General features: G+C 45.6%; 1 protein-coding gene across 1 annotated transcript in view; it reads right to left on the bottom strand.

The window, feature by feature from the left end:
- Positions 1–17,001, bottom strand: part of KIRREL3 (kirre like nephrin family adhesion molecule 3) — a 370,228-nt gene that overhangs the window by 293,379 nt on the left and 59,848 nt on the right. The window contains exon 5 of the mRNA XM_056860874.1: positions 11,696–11,845. Coding sequence (XP_056716852.1) covers positions 11,696–11,845 — 150 coding nt within the window. The remainder of the gene's footprint in view (positions 1–11,695; positions 11,846–17,001) is intronic.

Below are 17,001 nucleotides of genomic sequence, written 5' to 3'. Positions count from 1 at the left end.
AAAATCTGCAATTTTTCAACCTCAGAGAGCTGAACATTCTCGCTGGCAATAACAAAGAGAGAGAGAGAAAGTGAGACCAAATCAATCTCTCATCTACATCATGGAACAGTTGGTAATATAACCGAAGAGATAATGTAAAACATCTCCTAGAATTCCTCATTTGTGCAGGCAAAATGCTGAAAGTCTGGTTTAATTACCAATCAAACCTGACTCTGATACATGCAGCTCTCAATGGGGGAAAAGCAAAAATGGGGTGGGGGGGAGATGCATATTCAAAATTGTAGCTTAAAAAACACACCTTTTCCAGGTGCCTCTAAAGAGAGTCCAAGAAAGCCAAAACTTCAGGCAATTTATTGATGTTGCTGGAATTTGCTTCAGCATCGTAAACAAAGGCTTTACCCACAAGTCTTTCCTTGATTCCAATATTGAAGTTGGGTCTAGCAAGAGAAACCCCTCTCCTCCGCTAAAACAAAGAATAACTATATCGTTCCAATGTTGTTTGAGAACAAAACTGAAGGTAAAAACTGAGAAAGTCCATGGAGAGTGCCATTTCAAGAAGCAACTAGTTTCCCAACGTTTTGGACTTATCCATTGTTTGTACCTGAATCTCTCCGGTCTCCAAATATTCCAGGCCTGAATTAAGAATGCCGGGTATCTAACCTCTCTCCAGTTAGCCAGTAGGGGTTTCCATATGCTCAACGTTTAATAACCAAACAAGACAAGATATTTTTTTAGTGGTAAATAGTCGCAAGAGGAGCATGGCTCAGTGGAAGAGCATCTGCTTTTAATAGAACAGGGATTCACAACCTTTTTGAACACCTATGGGCACCTTTGGAATTCTGACACAGGCTGGCAAAGGAGGTGCAGCAAGCCACAAAAAAGGGATAACGGGCAATTTTAAGGGAAAACAAACACTCTTTTGTATTTCCAACTTTACACAAAAAAGAAAAGGGGGAGAGGAAGAATTCACATCAACTGGGATGGTTGTGAAACCCTCCTTGGGCAGAAAAACCTTTAGCGATTCAATGAAAGAATATACAGTTTGAGAGGTACATCCCAGGGTCCTTTGCAACATCTCAGACGTTCTTGGCACACAATTGTTGGATCTTGCAATGCAGCTCATGGGACGGCCATGGGCAGAGGACACCTTTGCTTAACTCCTTCCCTTGTTGATATAGTTTGAATACGTGAAACTGCCTTATGCTGAGTCAGACCATCGGTCTCTCAAACTCACTGTTGTCTATTCTGACCGCCTGTGACTCTCCAGGATCATTCACATCACCTACTACCTAACTTTTTAACTGTGACTGGTGAAGACTGAACCTGCAACCTTGTGCATGCAAAGAAGATGCTCTGCTTCTGAGTCATGGGCCCACCCCTAGAACGAAGTGATGCTTGCCTTGCTTTAACTTTGCTTTTAATGGAAAGCCCTTAATAAAGGCTATGATCCAGGTTGTCCCTGATTTCTCTGGGATAGGTTCAATGATGCTTACTTAAGTAATAGGACCCAAGAAGGCTTACCTTGGCTGGATCAGGTCCAATGGTAATGAATGCCAATTGATAGCTGTTTGATAGAGTTTGAAAGCATTTATGTTTATTGTATGTTTTTCCTCCTCTTACTACATTGTCTTGTAATTCCATTTTCTCCATTGTTCATAATATACTATATCTGAGACCTTTTTCTTTTTTCATTGGCTTTCAAACTTCTGTAGTCCTACTCCTATTGCATTGTTTATTGGTTATTAGCATAGATGCCAGGGGAATCTGAATAGGGAGGGAGGAAGGGGGTTCTATCACCATGGCACTACCATAAAAAATGCCCCTGTCTCCAATAATCATCTGTAGGGTTTCCAGGTCCATCTTCACCACCAGCAAGAGGTTTTTGAGGTGGAGGGCGGGGTTTGGGGAGGGGAAGGACTTCAGTGCCATAGAGTCCAATTGCCAAAGCGGCCATTTTCTCCAGGTGAACTGATCTCTATTGGTTGGAGATCAGTTGTAATAGCAGGAGATTTCCTGCTAATACCTGGAGGTTGGCAACCCTAATCATCTCCCCAAGTTCAGAAGGCCAAGGCACCTGCAGTATCTACAATATCCTCCAGGACCTAACAGCGCCAGGAGTTTCCCTCTTCTCTCATTTTCTCTCATTCCCGCCCCTACTGGTGTTGAAGCTACCTCTACAGCCAAAGATCCAAGTCCGACATGATACATCACAGTCTGAGAAGTGAACCAGGATCCTTTTGTTTTACACCCGGTAGTATATAGTACCTAGCTTGTGGACACAGAGGCTGCCGGTTGCTCGTATGGCAGGTTAGTTTTACAGCAGCTACAGATATACTTTTATTGGGCTGTATCCTGCAAGGGACAACCACAACGGTGTCATTGCCTTCTATAAACGTGGCCAAGAACCCCTGTAAATAAAGAGAAGTTGCTGATGCTGAAGGAGATTGCTGGTCTCATTAACAGTCGCCACACGCCACCCAGTCCTGGGCATCACCGCCAGCTGCTGGAAGACAGACAGTTCCTTCTTGCCGACTCCTGCGTCAAGGCTCTTGCAAAGCTCCCCCCCACCCCCGGAACTGCTTGTTGTTTTATTGGCTTCCAGTGACTGTGTTAATGGTCCCCTCTTTGGGCAAGCCCATGCAATATGGCCTCTCGGAGCACGCCATCAGGAACTGTGCAAGACATGCGGCAGTTAAGCTCCAAAGCAAAGGCTGGAAGTGTGGGGGGGGGGACACCTCGGAAGAACTTACATATGACGGCTAAAGAGGCTATTTTATTTTTTTCGGTTAACAGATGGTAAATATTTCAGCTCTTAGGTGGTGGGTTTTTGCTTTAAAAAAAATCTCATTAATGGTATGCATCTCTTGGCTCATTGAGAAGGCCACCTGAAGGGAAAGATGGAACTGGGAGGTGGCGGACTGAATCTGTTGGGCAAGCCGCAGGAGGGAATTCATACATATGTTTTGTACACTTTAAAAAGCGGCAGAGAAAGCAAGGAGATAAAAGGCATTGAACAAGGAAATATTTCCCATCCACTAAGGAGCCTGTTAATTCATAGGGTCGCCATAAGTCAGAAGCAACTTGATGGCACTTAACACTCACAAGGATTCCATTCCTGGAAATTGTGAATGGAAGCAGAACTGTAAGTCTTCAACTCTTGGAAGGGTTGCCAACCTCCAGGTACTTAGCAAAAACACAATTACCTATGCTGGAGATCTCCTGCTATTATAACTGATCTACATAGAATCATAGTGCTGGAAGGGACCACCAGGGTCATCTAGTCCAACCCCCTGCACAATGCAGGAAATTCACAACTACCTCCCCATCACACCCCCAGTGATCCCTACTCCATGCCCAGAAGATAGCCAAGATGCCCTCCCTCTCATCATCTGCCTAAGGTCATGGAATTAGCATTGCTGACAGATGGCCATCTAGCCTCTGCTTAAAAACCTCCAGGGAAGGAGCATTTACCACCTCCCGAGGAAGCCTGTTCCACTGAGGAACCACTCTAACTGTTAAAAAAATTCTTCCTAATGTCTAGACGAAAACTCTTTTGATTTTATTTCAACACGCTCTTTCTGGTCTGACCTTCTGAGGCAACAGAAAACAACTCGGCACCATCCTCTATCCAGCCGATAGAGATCAGATCACCTGGAGAAAATGGCTGCTTTGGCAATTGGACTCTATGGCATTGAAGTCCCCTCCCCAAACCCACCTTTCTCAGAATCCACCCCAAAAACTTCTTGCCAGTGGCAAAGAGGGACCTGGCAAGCCTAGTTCTTGGACTGCTTAATACAAGCTGGAACACGTAATGGATTTTTAATTTCATGTCCTGTCTTTCTTCTTTCCTGGAGTTCCCAGTTTGGTGTGCAGTACTGGTAAGAAATATGATGTTTGGGGTCCAAAGAGTTACTTTAGTTCTAAATAAGCCCACTGGGATGGTTGGTTTTTACCTTCTTTGAAAGGAAGAAATGGAAAGGAAGCTGCATTTGAAAAGCTGCCCAGTTCCCAAAGCAACCCTTCTATGGTATGTGGGGTTTGCTGCTTGGGACACATGAGCCCCAAATTAGACACGTAGAACTCAATGAAAAATTCATCGGACTTCTGCCAATATTAAAAGCAAGACAACAACAACATCAGTGAAGACAAGAAAAGGTAATAGCAGCAGCAGAAAATGTAATCAAAAATGCAACATGGACAGGAATCCAATAAACCCCACCAGTATCCCATAACCATCTCCCACTGCCTATATTTGCTCATCTAAAGACCCAAATAGAATTAACCTCCTGAGGAATTTCCTTTGGAACAAACTGCACATTAGATGCATATGTGTGTAGGACAACTCTAACAAGGGGAAAAGCTAGGGTTGCCAACCTTCAGGTAGTAGCTGGAGATCTCCTGATCTGGAAATTACAGATCAGATCACCTGGAGAAAGTGGCTGCTTTGGCAATTGGACTCTATGATATTGAAGTCCTTCCCCTCCCCAAACCCTGCCCTCCTGAGGCTCCATCCCAAAAACTTCCCACTGATGGTGAAGAGGGACCTGGCAACCCTAGGAAAAGCACATTCCTGCAGCACTGACTTCCAACACAAGGACAGGGGTGAAGTTTTAAGTTTCAGCTTTTTTCTGTTCCCTTGGCAAGGTACTTGCCTTCATACAAATATATTCATGTAATTTGGCTTTTAGGGAGGATTTCCACCTAAAATGATCTCCTAATATAATGTGCCTGGTTCTTAATGAGGAAGTTCCACAAAAGAAGAAGCTCCGTTCAATGCACCAGCACTATCTTTATGGGTGAAACCAAAGGACGTTTGTAACTGTGGCCTGAACCTGCCTACTGAAACTACTGGGACAAGAACCATCTCATCAACAATAATCCAACACTGTCTTTTGAACAAAGCCATTTTTTCTGTCTTGAGCTCTTGTCTCTGTAAAATCAACTATTTCAAAGCCTTAAGAAGTGGAAACTGACCCATAACATTCCCAGCCACTTGAAGAATTAAACAGTCATGTTGAGAACAATGAGCAGAATGGAGACCTCAGTCTTTTGAGCCACAGTAAATGCCCTGTATTGGATAAGCTATACCCACTCCATATGTAATCTTATCTAATGCACCTTTACATGCAAATAATTCCCAACAAAGTCAATGGGATTTACTTTGGTAAAACACACATAACATCAGGCTCTGAGAATATTTTCTATCTGTCTTGAGAGAACTGATCCTGCCAGTCTTTGCCCTGCCCAAGAGCCTCTTCCTGCCACTCTCTCTTTCAGACTGGGTTGCAGAACACATTCTGTCCACCCATCACTCTATTGTGAACTGGATGTGATGTCCTTGTGTTTTGGGCGAAACCTAGAGTAACACGCAAACACGATGACATCTCTTCTGGGTCAAATGGAAAGTGATGTGGTGGCAATGGCATGATATCGATCAGGTAGGTCCCACTAGGCTTACCAGGTCCCTCCTGTCCTTCGGCGGGAGGTTTTTAAGGTGGAGGTGAGGTGAGATCACACATACTCGGCCATGCTGATGCAATTACAACACTTCTGGTTTACTTAAACTCCTAGTTTGAGTGGTAAATGGCCCTTTGTGGTGGGTTTTACAACTGGAAGCCCTGCTTCGGAAGAGGCCTTTTCCACAAGCGATGCAGCACTTCCAGTTGTTGTAAACCGGAAGTGACGTACCACTGCAGGCAAACTCGAGTGCGCGCATTGCCTGCCGACTCTCAGCTGGTTGGTGGGAAGCCAGATGGATTGGCAGGGTTTGCCTGCCACCACCTGGCACTTGGCAACCCTAGGTCCCACCCTCACAATCTCCCTCCGTGTACCAGCGCTGGGCTGTCAACTCTAGCAAGGGATGCAATTACAAAAGGGTGCATAGACGCATAACAGAAAACTACGAAGATAAAGAGAATCCTCCTTTCAAAAGATAAGAGAAAAAGAGGAATCAAAGGCTATATCTAAAAATAGCAAATTTTAATTAGAAAAGAAATCCCACTTCCCATAATAACATTAACAGCAATCAGTTGAAACACACTGCAGTTATATAGTGTTTTCATTATTCAAAGCAGTTCATGTACATTATCTAGTAACTGTTGTAAAAGCCCTGTAAGATGGTCCAGTTTTATTATTCCCATATTCCAGTCAGCAAACTGAGGTGGAATGGTTTGCCTAAGGCCACCTAGTGAGTCCATGACAGAGATGAGATTTGCACTGTGGACCTCCCAGATCACATCCACACTATCCTGCCTTTTATCGGTGCCCAGGGCAATACTGACATTACTCCAGTAGAATGCAGAATACTATCAGTTCCTTCATGTGCCACTTGTATCCATTCGTCATGCTCAATAGATATACAGATTTCAAACATAGATTTTATGCTAGAGGGGAAAAAAGGTCTCTATCTACAACTAGTTTTCCTGGAGTTAACAATCTTTTCAGAACTAGTGTTTACATATTTTGGGGCAACTCAAAGGTTGAAGGGAGTTGAAAGAGAATAAACAATGCCTAGCAAGATCAAAGGCTCCTGGTTCACCACTAGGATTGCCAACCTCCAGGTAGTAGCTGGAGATCTCCTGCTATTACAACTGACCTCCAGCCGATAGAGATCAGTTTGCCTGGAGAAAATGGCCATTTTGACAATTGGACTCTATGGCATTGAAGTCCCTCCCCAAACCCCGTCCTTTTCAAGCTCCACCCCCCAAAACCTCTCACCGGTAGCAAAGAGGGACCTGGCAACCCTACTCACCACTGTTTCATTGGAGAATAAAGGATCATGTGAAAACTAGGAGGATCCTCTCTAGCCAGTGGGAGTCACAGTTCCACAAGGAACTCCAGTAAGCAACATCGGATGTTTCCTTGCAAATGGCAAGATAAAACACCCCAAACGGTACAGAGTGACCACGTGCTCCTCAAAGGGTTTTGTCTGAAACAACCTGGATAATCTACTAGATGTCTACTGACCCTGGACATCTAAAAGGTCCCCCTGAGCTGTTGATAGGCCGAGTATACCCAGAGCCTACCTTGACTGAAGACCTGCATCAGCATTCGCTAGTCCTCCTGCACCTCTGTTGGCTTCCTCCAACATTCCAGAGATATGTTCCCCTGAGCAGCAAGCTCCAAATTTCCTTCAAAATTTTCACTTCAACTGACATTTGGTGACAACTCAAGAGAATGGATGTGAAAGCTACAGACTGCAAATATGAGTTCGATATTTGGTGTCCATCCAAGCGACAGGTAAATTGTAGCTACATTTCTCCAACTGGTCACAAGCAGTGTGAACTATAATTCTGGGTAGCTGCATCCATCTCATTATTCAAGCTGCTGGTACACTGTGCTTTACTCACATAAATCAGGCAAGCTGTGACTATGAGAACAAGGTTTGAATTAAGCAAAAGCACTCGTCTGGCTGGAGGGAGTGTGCTTTCAGAACTACCAGCAATTTCTATCCATTTCCCTGTACAGATACCCCCTTCTGCTTTTTAAATGTGCATTCCGTTATGTATCTAGGTTTTGAATGTTATAAAGTGATTGGGATTAAACTGTATCCCTAATCATGAAAAAACAACTTTTGACACACAATACTGCAACTAAGTAGATCAAAAAGAATGAATAGTCATTAAGAGCCAGTGTGGCATAGTGGTTAAGAGTGGCAGACTCTAATCTGGAGAACCGGATTTGATTCCCCACTCCTCCACATGAGAGGCAGAGTCTAATCTGGAGAACCGTGTTTGATTCCTCACTCCTCCACATGAAGCCTGCGGGGTGGCCTTGGGCTAGTCACAGTTCTCTCAGAACTCTCTCAGCCCCACCTACCTCACAAGGTGTCTGTTGTGGGAGGGGGAGAAAGGAAGACGATTGTAAGCTGCTTTGAGACTCCTTAAAGTAGAGAAAAGCAGGGTATAAAAAGAACTTCTTCTTCTTCTTCTAAATATATACTTAATGGCCAGATTGCATTTAACTCCCACCCCCCACACCGAACAGTGGTGGATAGAAAATCAGAGACTCTTCACATTAAAATGTTGTGTACACTTAATTTTAAGTGTATACTTGTAATGTATGAACATGACAAACAAGTGTGTAAAACACGTGCTAACAAAAGTGTAAGAGAATGAGATTGGCTGCAGCTTCCTTGCTGAGTGTACACCCAGTGGCAAACCCAGTTTTATTGCTGTTCAAATATGTGAAACAGCCCTTTTATAGACTACAAACTCTGATCCACACACCAGTAGAATTGGCAAAAAAGTGTCACTGGATGAAATACTAGGGAAACCAGAGGTAGGTCAATTCTGTCTCGAAAAAAATGACTCTACTAACTTGAATGTGTGTAATCAGAAGTTAATTAATCCAGAGTAATTCCATAAATGGTTCTGCTTTTGCTATCATAACACCTCATTTCAATCCCCATGTAATCTATGAGTATGCCCTTAAAGGCTAGAAGAAAATCCACTCTTTATCCAACCCACTTATGAGTGTGGCAAGGAGATTAGGAAAAGTAACAACTGGTGGTAAATGCAGTCAAGCTGCAGCTGATTTATGGTGACCCCATAGGGTTTTCAAGGAAAAGGTGATCAGAGGTGGCTTTCTTGCCATTGCCTGCCTCTGCACAGCAACCCTGGACTTCCTTGGTGGTCTCCCATCCAAGTACTTACTAGGGCTAACCCTGCTTAGCAGCCAGGATTTGATGAGATCAGGGTAGCCTGGGCCATCCAGGAATAACTAATCCAGGTTAAATGAACTGGAGAGTACACTCTATTATTGGTTTTCAAATACATAACATTCAAGCGGGGGGAATCACTCCCCCCTCCCCAAAATGGCCAGTCTTCTTAAAAATTTAGTTGCTGATTTCCAACTCTGACTTTAAAAGTTAGCTTTCAGATTCCAAAATATAATCTTGGCATCACATTTTGACATCTGCCTGCTGCTGATTAAACACCGTTAATACAAAATGGACAAAATGTCATTATAAGTCCTCCATCAGATACTGTCAGATGTTAAAAAACCTTTAGATGTCAAATGCCTGTAAACAAACACCAAATCGGTAGCAAATAGCTGGAGAGTAATTGCACCTCAGAAGAACGACTATTAGAGAATAATAACCATACCAATCCTCAGATGAGCATTTTTAGGCAAGTTCATTTTAGCCTCTCCCCAGATATTGGATCATATATACCTTCCATAATATTTAGATTAGCTTACAGCAATGGGGAGGAATGGGAGAGAGGAATTTGGAGAAGGTCTTACAAAGCTCACTGAATTCAGTATACCAGTTCTTTGCCAATCCTGTGCATATTTACTCAGATATAAAATACACAATTACTCCCAGGTAATTGTGCATAGTGCCGGAGCCCTGGTGGAGGTTTTACAGCATGTACAATTTCTCTCTGTGATATTCAGCATTCCTGAGATTTAGTTGCCCCTTCTTTTGGCAGTCCGAATGTTGCTCGATACCTTTCGGTGGGTTGGGCTGGTGCGCTGACCCCTTCCCGTTCCCCGAGGTTAACTAATCAAGCCCTTGCCCAATTTCAAATCTAGTGCTGAATAGCAACGCGGCATGGGCTTGCTGAGGGAACAAATGCCAAACAGCATGGATAATGAAGTGACCAAATAATGAACCTTGAGAATAATGAAGTGTTCAAATCATGACCTGCCCGAGGCTGAACCAGCATGTAATGAACAAGCACATAGCGAGCGCATGCTTCCGCTGATTCTGGAAAGGGGGCTCTTGGAAGCCAAACAACGATTTGCAATTGAACCCGTACTCACAAACCCAGGGCTTCAGGCAAATCCAGAGAAGTGCTAAACAGGCCACCTATAGTATATCTAGAACTGGGAAACACCATGATTTCTCCCCTTGGGTTATATATAGGGTTGGCAACCTCCGGGTAGTAGCTGGAGATCTCCCGCTATTACAACTGATCTCCAGCCAATAGAGATCAGTTCCCCTGGAGAAAATGGCTGCTTTGGCAATTGCACTCTATGGCATTGAAGTCCCTCCCCTCCCCAACCCCTGCCCTCCTCAGGCTCCGCCCCAAAAAACCCTCCCGCTGGAGGCGAAGGGGGACCTGGCAACCCTAGCCCCAGGAGGTCACAAGGCTTGGTGTTTAGACTCTGCTCCCCTACTCACGTTAGCCAGCCCAATAATATTTTTTTCAGAGTCTCACCCCAAGTACAATAAATAAGGCAGCTCAAGTCATCAAATATGCCCTGAGAATGCAGATCTTGAGAGAACAAATCCTGAGAGAACGCAGATCCTGAGGGAATTGCTCTGGCCTGTGATCTTTGCCAGCCTTCTTTCACGCCGTTGATATATCGGAGAGTGACTCATAATGAATTGACTTCAGCTTCCATTCTCTCTTTCCCACAGTCTCCATTGATAAACACTTTTCAATCATAATAACAACTTGGCTTTGGGTAGCTTCAGGGAGGGTTGCTTCAGCAGGAGATTTTGTGTTTCCACATAAATCTTGCTTTCGAAAAAGCTGTTACACATCCCAGAATCATCAGGTGCCTAGGTATAAATCTAAATCAATCCCGACACACAAACAAATATTTCTTAATGAAGGTTTCCCTGTACGCTTCTGCCTAGTGTGGGAGAGGGGTGAGGATCTGAGAGAGAAAGTAGTGTTGTTATGATCACCAGCAGTCTTCAGAAATCTATTGCAATGACAGGTGTTTAATCCTAAAGACAAAGGCCAGCAGCAACAACTTCGAGATGTTAATAATATGAAAATCAGTGATTTGTTCCACCGACTTTAGTGGAGTAACAAGATATTTAGCTATTGGTTGTTTCTGTAAATCAACCGAGCTATGTGTTTGTGGAACTCCTATTTGTATATGCAACTTATTCTTAGCACTTCAGTTTCTTACAAATGCACCTCTATACACAGGGTAGAACTAGACATTATTCTAGCTATAGGACTGGAGCTGGGAACTGCAGCCAAATGTTAAAGTTCTCCTTCTTCCCCCCCTAATATTTAGATTCGTTCTCCCCTGATGTGACATCATCAGACTGTGTATTTCTGCACTCCATGCCATTGCACATGGTGGCAAGAAAATTACACACAAAGTTTGTAAAGAAAGAGAAAAGACTTGACTCAGGTTTGCCACTTTCAGCAGTAGCCCTTGACCCTAGGCTGCTATTTTCAGTGCCAGTCCTGACCTGAACAACACTTCCAGTGACATCACCAAACTGTGCATTTCTGCATTTCATGCCATTGCATGTTTTGGCAAGGAATTGACACATGAAAGTCTGCCTACTGCAAAGAAAGAGCAAAGACTTGACTCCTGGCTGCCATTTTCAGCAGCAGCACTTGATTCCAAGCTGCCACTTTCAATACCAGTCCTGACCTGAACAACACTTCCTGTGACATCACCAGACTGTGCATTTCTGCATTCCATGTCATTGCTTTTGGCAAGGAATTGACACATGAAAGTCTGCCTACTGCAAAGAAACAGCAAAGACTTGACTCAGGGCTGCCATTTTCAGCCGCAGCACTTGACCCCAGGCTGTCATTTTCCAAGCCAGTCCTGACTTGAACATCACATTTCAAGACATCAGAAGACATTTACATGAGTTAACCCAATCACATTTCTTCGTCGGAATTGACTCACCAAGCGAGACATTTCACTCATTTCAAACTCAAGGAAGAAAAGAAACCCCACAATCTTCCAGTGAGCATCGAGGCCTTACCGAGAACAGTCAGTCTGGCTGGTCTGGAACGGATGGCCGCTTGAATGGCCTGGCACTCATACACAGCATCATCTTGGAGATCAGCTCTCAGTATCTTCAGGTGATGCTCCCCAGACAAATGGTCCCCCACAACCAAATAGCGCGGGTAACCTGCAAAGCACAAAATACAAGGAAGATTTTAGGTTTACAGGAAGATGTGCAAATTGCTGAATCACCAGCCTTCACCAGCAAAGGAAAGTCTGGGAAAGAAATATCTAAATGGCCGCTTTGGTGATTGCACTCTATGGCATTGAAGTCCCTCCCCTCCCCAAACCCCTCCCTCAGGCTCCGCCCCCAAAACCTCCCGCTGGTGGCGAAGAAGGACCTGGCAACCCTAAACAAACATGTTTTAATATTCGTTCCAGTCACATCCTATGACACCCCATCTTAGGATGTAAAGAGGGGGAGCCCTGAAATAGCTCCAAGAGAAACTGTGATCCAGCTATCGAGAGAAATGCCAAGGCTAATTCCTGAGAGAGGGGGTATAACTGCCAGTACTAGCTTCCACAGGAACAGAGTCCCCTCTGGAGTAAAGGCCCTCTCTAGAGTAGTCCAAGAGCCAGGAAGCCGATGGGACAGAGAAAAGGTGGATACAAGGCCAATGCAGGAAGAAGTGGGGGGAGAGGAGACAGCTGGATGGCAATGATAGAAAGCCTGGGAGCAGGGCAGCTGGCACAGCCTAAAGGAACCACACAACACAATGTTAAATTGTTAAATTGTGGAACTCCCTGCCTCAGGATGTGGTGATGGCTGCCAACTTGGAAGGCTTTAAGAGGGGAATGGACACGTTCATGGTGGAGAGGGGTATTCACAGCTACTAGTAAAAATGGATACTGGACATGATGCATACCTATTCTCTGCAGGATCAGAGGAGCATGCCTATTATATGAGGTGCTTTGGAACACAGGCAGGATGGTGATCCTGCAATTGTCTTGTTTGTGGGCTTCCTAGAGGCACCTGGCTGGCCACTGTGTGAACAGACTGCTGGACTTGATGGGCCTTGGTCTGATCCAGCATGGCCTTTTTTATGTTCTTATGTTCTAACCAGATCTTTCCTGGGCCAAGGAGTAAGGCTTCCAGATCTCCTGGATTGGTGGGAGACTTCTTGCCAGCGGCCCTCTTCCTCCATGGCTGCACAGTGGGATGATGGGGGGAAATGGGGGGCAGAATCATCAGTGACACAGTAGCATTATTTCTGGCATGATCCAAAAGTGATGTCACCATGTAGGGGTGATACCTGAGCATTCACCAAAACCATTGAGTTTTTAGCAAATGCTAGAGTGTCATCCCATGCAATGAGGTCACTTCTGGGTTGTGTCAGAAGTAGGGTTGCTAGGCCCCTCTTTGCCACTGGTGGGAGATTTTTGGGGTGGAGCCTGAGGAGGGCGGGGTTTGGGGAGGGGAGGGACTTCAATGCCACAGAGTTCAATTGCCAAAGCGGCCATTTGTCTCCAGGTGATCTGATCTCTATCGGCTGGAGATCAGTTGAATTAGCAGGAGATCTCCTGCTATTACCTGGCAGTTGGCAACCCTAGTCAGAAGTAGGGTTTGGAGGAGAGCACACAGAGGTGTGTGAAGCATCAGGTGAACTGTGACATCACTTCTGGGGCACTCCAGGAATTGCTGGGAACTGTATAGTGAAACATGGGTTGCTCAGGTATTGAGATGGCCCTGGGAGAGGGGTGTTATTCTGTAAAGTTCCACAAAAATCCTTGTGCAGGGTACCTAGGGTCACCAGGTCCCTCTTTACCACTGGTGGGAGGTTTTTGGGGTGGAGCCTGAGGAGGGCAGGGTTTGGGGAGGGGAGGGTCTCCAATGCCATACAGTCCAATTAACCAAGCAGCCATTTTCTCCGGGTGAACTGATCTCTATCGGCTGGAGATCAGTTGTAATAGCAGGAGATCTCCAGCTAGTACCTGGAGGTTGGCAACCCTAAAGGTACCCTTCAGATGAGTAGAGCTATGCATGTCTGATCCATCCTCACGTCTTGACAGATGCTTGCCTTCATGCGTGTAATTATTATCCCTGTTATCAACACTAAAACTACGGTTGCACGAGAGAGAGAGGAACATGATTAAACACCTTGTTTGCTGGGTCTTAGCAGGGTACCAATAGCAGATGTGACCATCCCCAGCTTCATCTCTCCGGATACCCACACTGCCGTAGGGGGAGAAGCCGCAGCCGCAGCCCCCTCCTGCAAGCCTTCCCCGGGCCTGATGATTAATGAATGGCGAAGCAGAGAGGCAGCTTGGTGCACTCTCTGTGCTTTTTCTTCCGTTCGTTCGTTCTTTTTTTGTTGCTGTTTTCCAAGCTATCAACAGCAGGATTTGCTCTCCTGAACCTCGAGAAATACAAATGAAGGGTTTGTTTGTATTTAGCTAATTAGATGACTAGCTGAGTGGGTATCGCACAAGCGGGCTCGCGAAAGCTGGCCCGGCAAAGTTAATTGCCAGAGTTGGTGAGAACGAGACGTCAACCGCGTCCCTCGTTTTGGAAGTTGTGCTGGCAAAGAGTGATTTTTTTCTCGGGGAATAAATTGTGCAGATCTTTACGACCAGAGATAAAAGGGAAAGGGGCTACAGTAGGGATGGCAGCCTCCAGGTAGGACCTGGGATCCCCCGGGATTACAGCTCATCTCTAGACTACAGAGATCAGTTCCCTTGGAAAACAATGGATGCTTTGGAGGGTGGACTCTAGGGAATTGTACCTCACTGAGATCCCTGTCCTCCCCAGGCTCCATCCTCAAATCTTCAGGAGTTTTCCAGCCTGGATCTGGAACCCTACCCCCCACCCCCCACCAGTAGCTAGGGAGGCCCTGGAAACCCCGGGCTACAGCCAGCGGCATGGTGGTTCACAAGCTGGGAAACCTGAGCACAGAAAGACAGTGGGAGAACCAGTTTGCCACCCACATGAACACATGAAGCTGCCTTATACTGAATCAGACCCTTGGTCCATCAAAGTCAGTATTGTCTACTCTGACTAGCAGTGGCTCTCCAGGATCTTAGGCAGAGGTCTTTCACGTCACCTACTTGCCTAGTCCCTTTAACTGGAGATGCTGGGGATTGAACTTGGGACCTTCTGCATGCCAAGCAGATGATCTTCCACTGAGCCATGGCCCCTCCCACCCAAGCAGCTGCACCTTCTCTTATGTCTGCTGCATTAGCTCCATCTAAAGTGGGTTTAGGATTGCTGACTACAGAGTGGGAAATTCCTGGAGATTTGGTGGTAGAGCCTGAGGAGGGCAGGGTTTGGGGAAAGTAAGGTCCACAACAGGGTCTAATGCCAGAGTCCACACTTCCAAAGAAGAGATAAGGTGTAATTCCAGAAGATCTCCAGGCACCACCTGGAGGTTGGCACCCCTAGGTGGGCTTCAGAGAAAGGCACTTCCTCTGCAGCCCCCCTTGATTCCTGTTGGGTGTGTTGTTGGAATAGATAGACCAATCCACACATTACTAGGGATTCCAACTTAGGTGCTATGGTAGGCAATCCCCTGCTGCTGATCCAATGACTACCAGAAGGAAAATTGGGGGAGATGTCACTTCCAACTACAACCTGGACATGATGTCACTGATGTTCTAGGACATTGCTAATCTCTATGGTTTTACCATATGACTTTCCCTTCCATGCCCTGCTCCCCCCCCCCAAATTTCCCAAGTGGTTCTAGGCATGTGCCTGGCAACCCTATGAGTATACACATTGGGCTCAGGGAGCACACTCTGTGTCCAGGGTAACATTTAGGAGGAAGAGGAGGAGAAAGAGGAAGAGGAAGAAGAAGAAATACCCCCATTTTCTTGACCTTTTTAAAGGAGAATCAAACCGGCTTACAATCGCCTTCCCTTCCTCTCCCCACAACAGACACCTTGTGAGGTAGATGGGGCTGAGAGAGTTTGGAGAGAACTGCAACTAGCCCAAGGTCACCCAGCAGGCTTCATGTGGAGGAGTGGGGGGAATCAAACCCAGTTCTCCAGATTAGAGTCCACCGCTCCTAACCACTACACCCCGCTGGAGTTTGAGAAGCGGCGGAAGGAAAAGAGAAAGGAAGGATAGATAAATTCCTTTCCCATCTACTACTTCGGCATAATTTATCTGAACAAAGTTTAGATTGTTCAATGCTCTGAGGATACAGTCAGCATATGAGTGCTATCTCTGACGCCTGTATCACACCCCTGGGTACAGTAAGAGAACACCTCGCATCATTGCTCTGAGGCGAGGAGCAGGATTCCCATTTCGGAGTAGACTCGTGAGGCTCCAGGACTGTGTTGAACAGAATTTTTATAACTAGCACACATCCAGAGGCAGAGGTCTGATGGTCACAATGGACCGAGTAGCCTGGTGCTCGTTTTTAAAGCACAATCATACAAAGGGTGCTCCACATGGCAAGGCATACGTGCTAAGCAGGAGGTTGCATCAGAGATTTTTTTGTTACCTCACCACAATGCAAAGCATTTGGAGCAAAACTCACACAGGGTCCCATAGGCCATAGAATTAATACATTGCATTGTAAGTTTCAGTGGACCAGATCAAGAAGAAGAGTTGGTTTTTATATGCCGACTTTCTCCACCACTTAAGGCAGAATCAAACTGGCTTACAGTCCCCTTTCCTTTCCCACAACAGACACCCTGTGAGGTAGGTGGGGCTGAGAAAGCTGTGACTGGCTCAAGGTCCCCCAGCTGGCTTCACGTGCAGGAGTGGGGAAACAAATCCAGTTCACCAGACTAGCCTCCGCCGCTCATGTGGAGGAGTGGGGAATCAAACCCGGATCTCCAGATCAGACTCCACCGCTCCAAACCATCGCTCTTAACCATTACACCACGCTGGCTCTCAAGTGATGAGAGGACCTTTTACTGTTCATTACAGGCTACTGGGTATAAACACACATTAGAAATACTTCAGGGAAATGAAATTTGCTCACTGAATGGCCTCCAAATGTTCAACAACATAATCCAAGCCCCAATAAGGTCCAGCAGTACAAGCATGCCAAGAAGCATCAATAGCCACTAGAAACCACAGAACACGTAGTCTCCATGGTTCTCAACATCAACAGATCCTGCCATGCTCACTGGGATCTTCTATGTACTCTGCTGTTAACGATGGCCTTTTCAAAAGAGGTAAATTCAAGATAATTCTGCTTCTTGCTTCAAGTGAGACCTATCAAGGCCCCTTCAAATCCTCTCTAGTAGCACTTGTTCTTCACCCTCTGTTGTTGCTACTTATCCTCCAAACTCAGAGCTTGATATATGCTTACTTTTGAATGGGGGGTGTGTGTT

Source organism: Euleptes europaea, chromosome 14 (assembly GCF_029931775.1).
Source record: "Euleptes europaea isolate rEulEur1 chromosome 14, rEulEur1.hap1, whole genome shotgun sequence".
Classification (NCBI taxonomy): Eukaryota; Metazoa; Chordata; class Lepidosauria; order Squamata; family Sphaerodactylidae; genus Euleptes; species Euleptes europaea.
The sequence above is the reverse complement of the archived record's forward strand: the minus strand, read 5'-3'. Positions and strand labels throughout refer to the sequence as shown.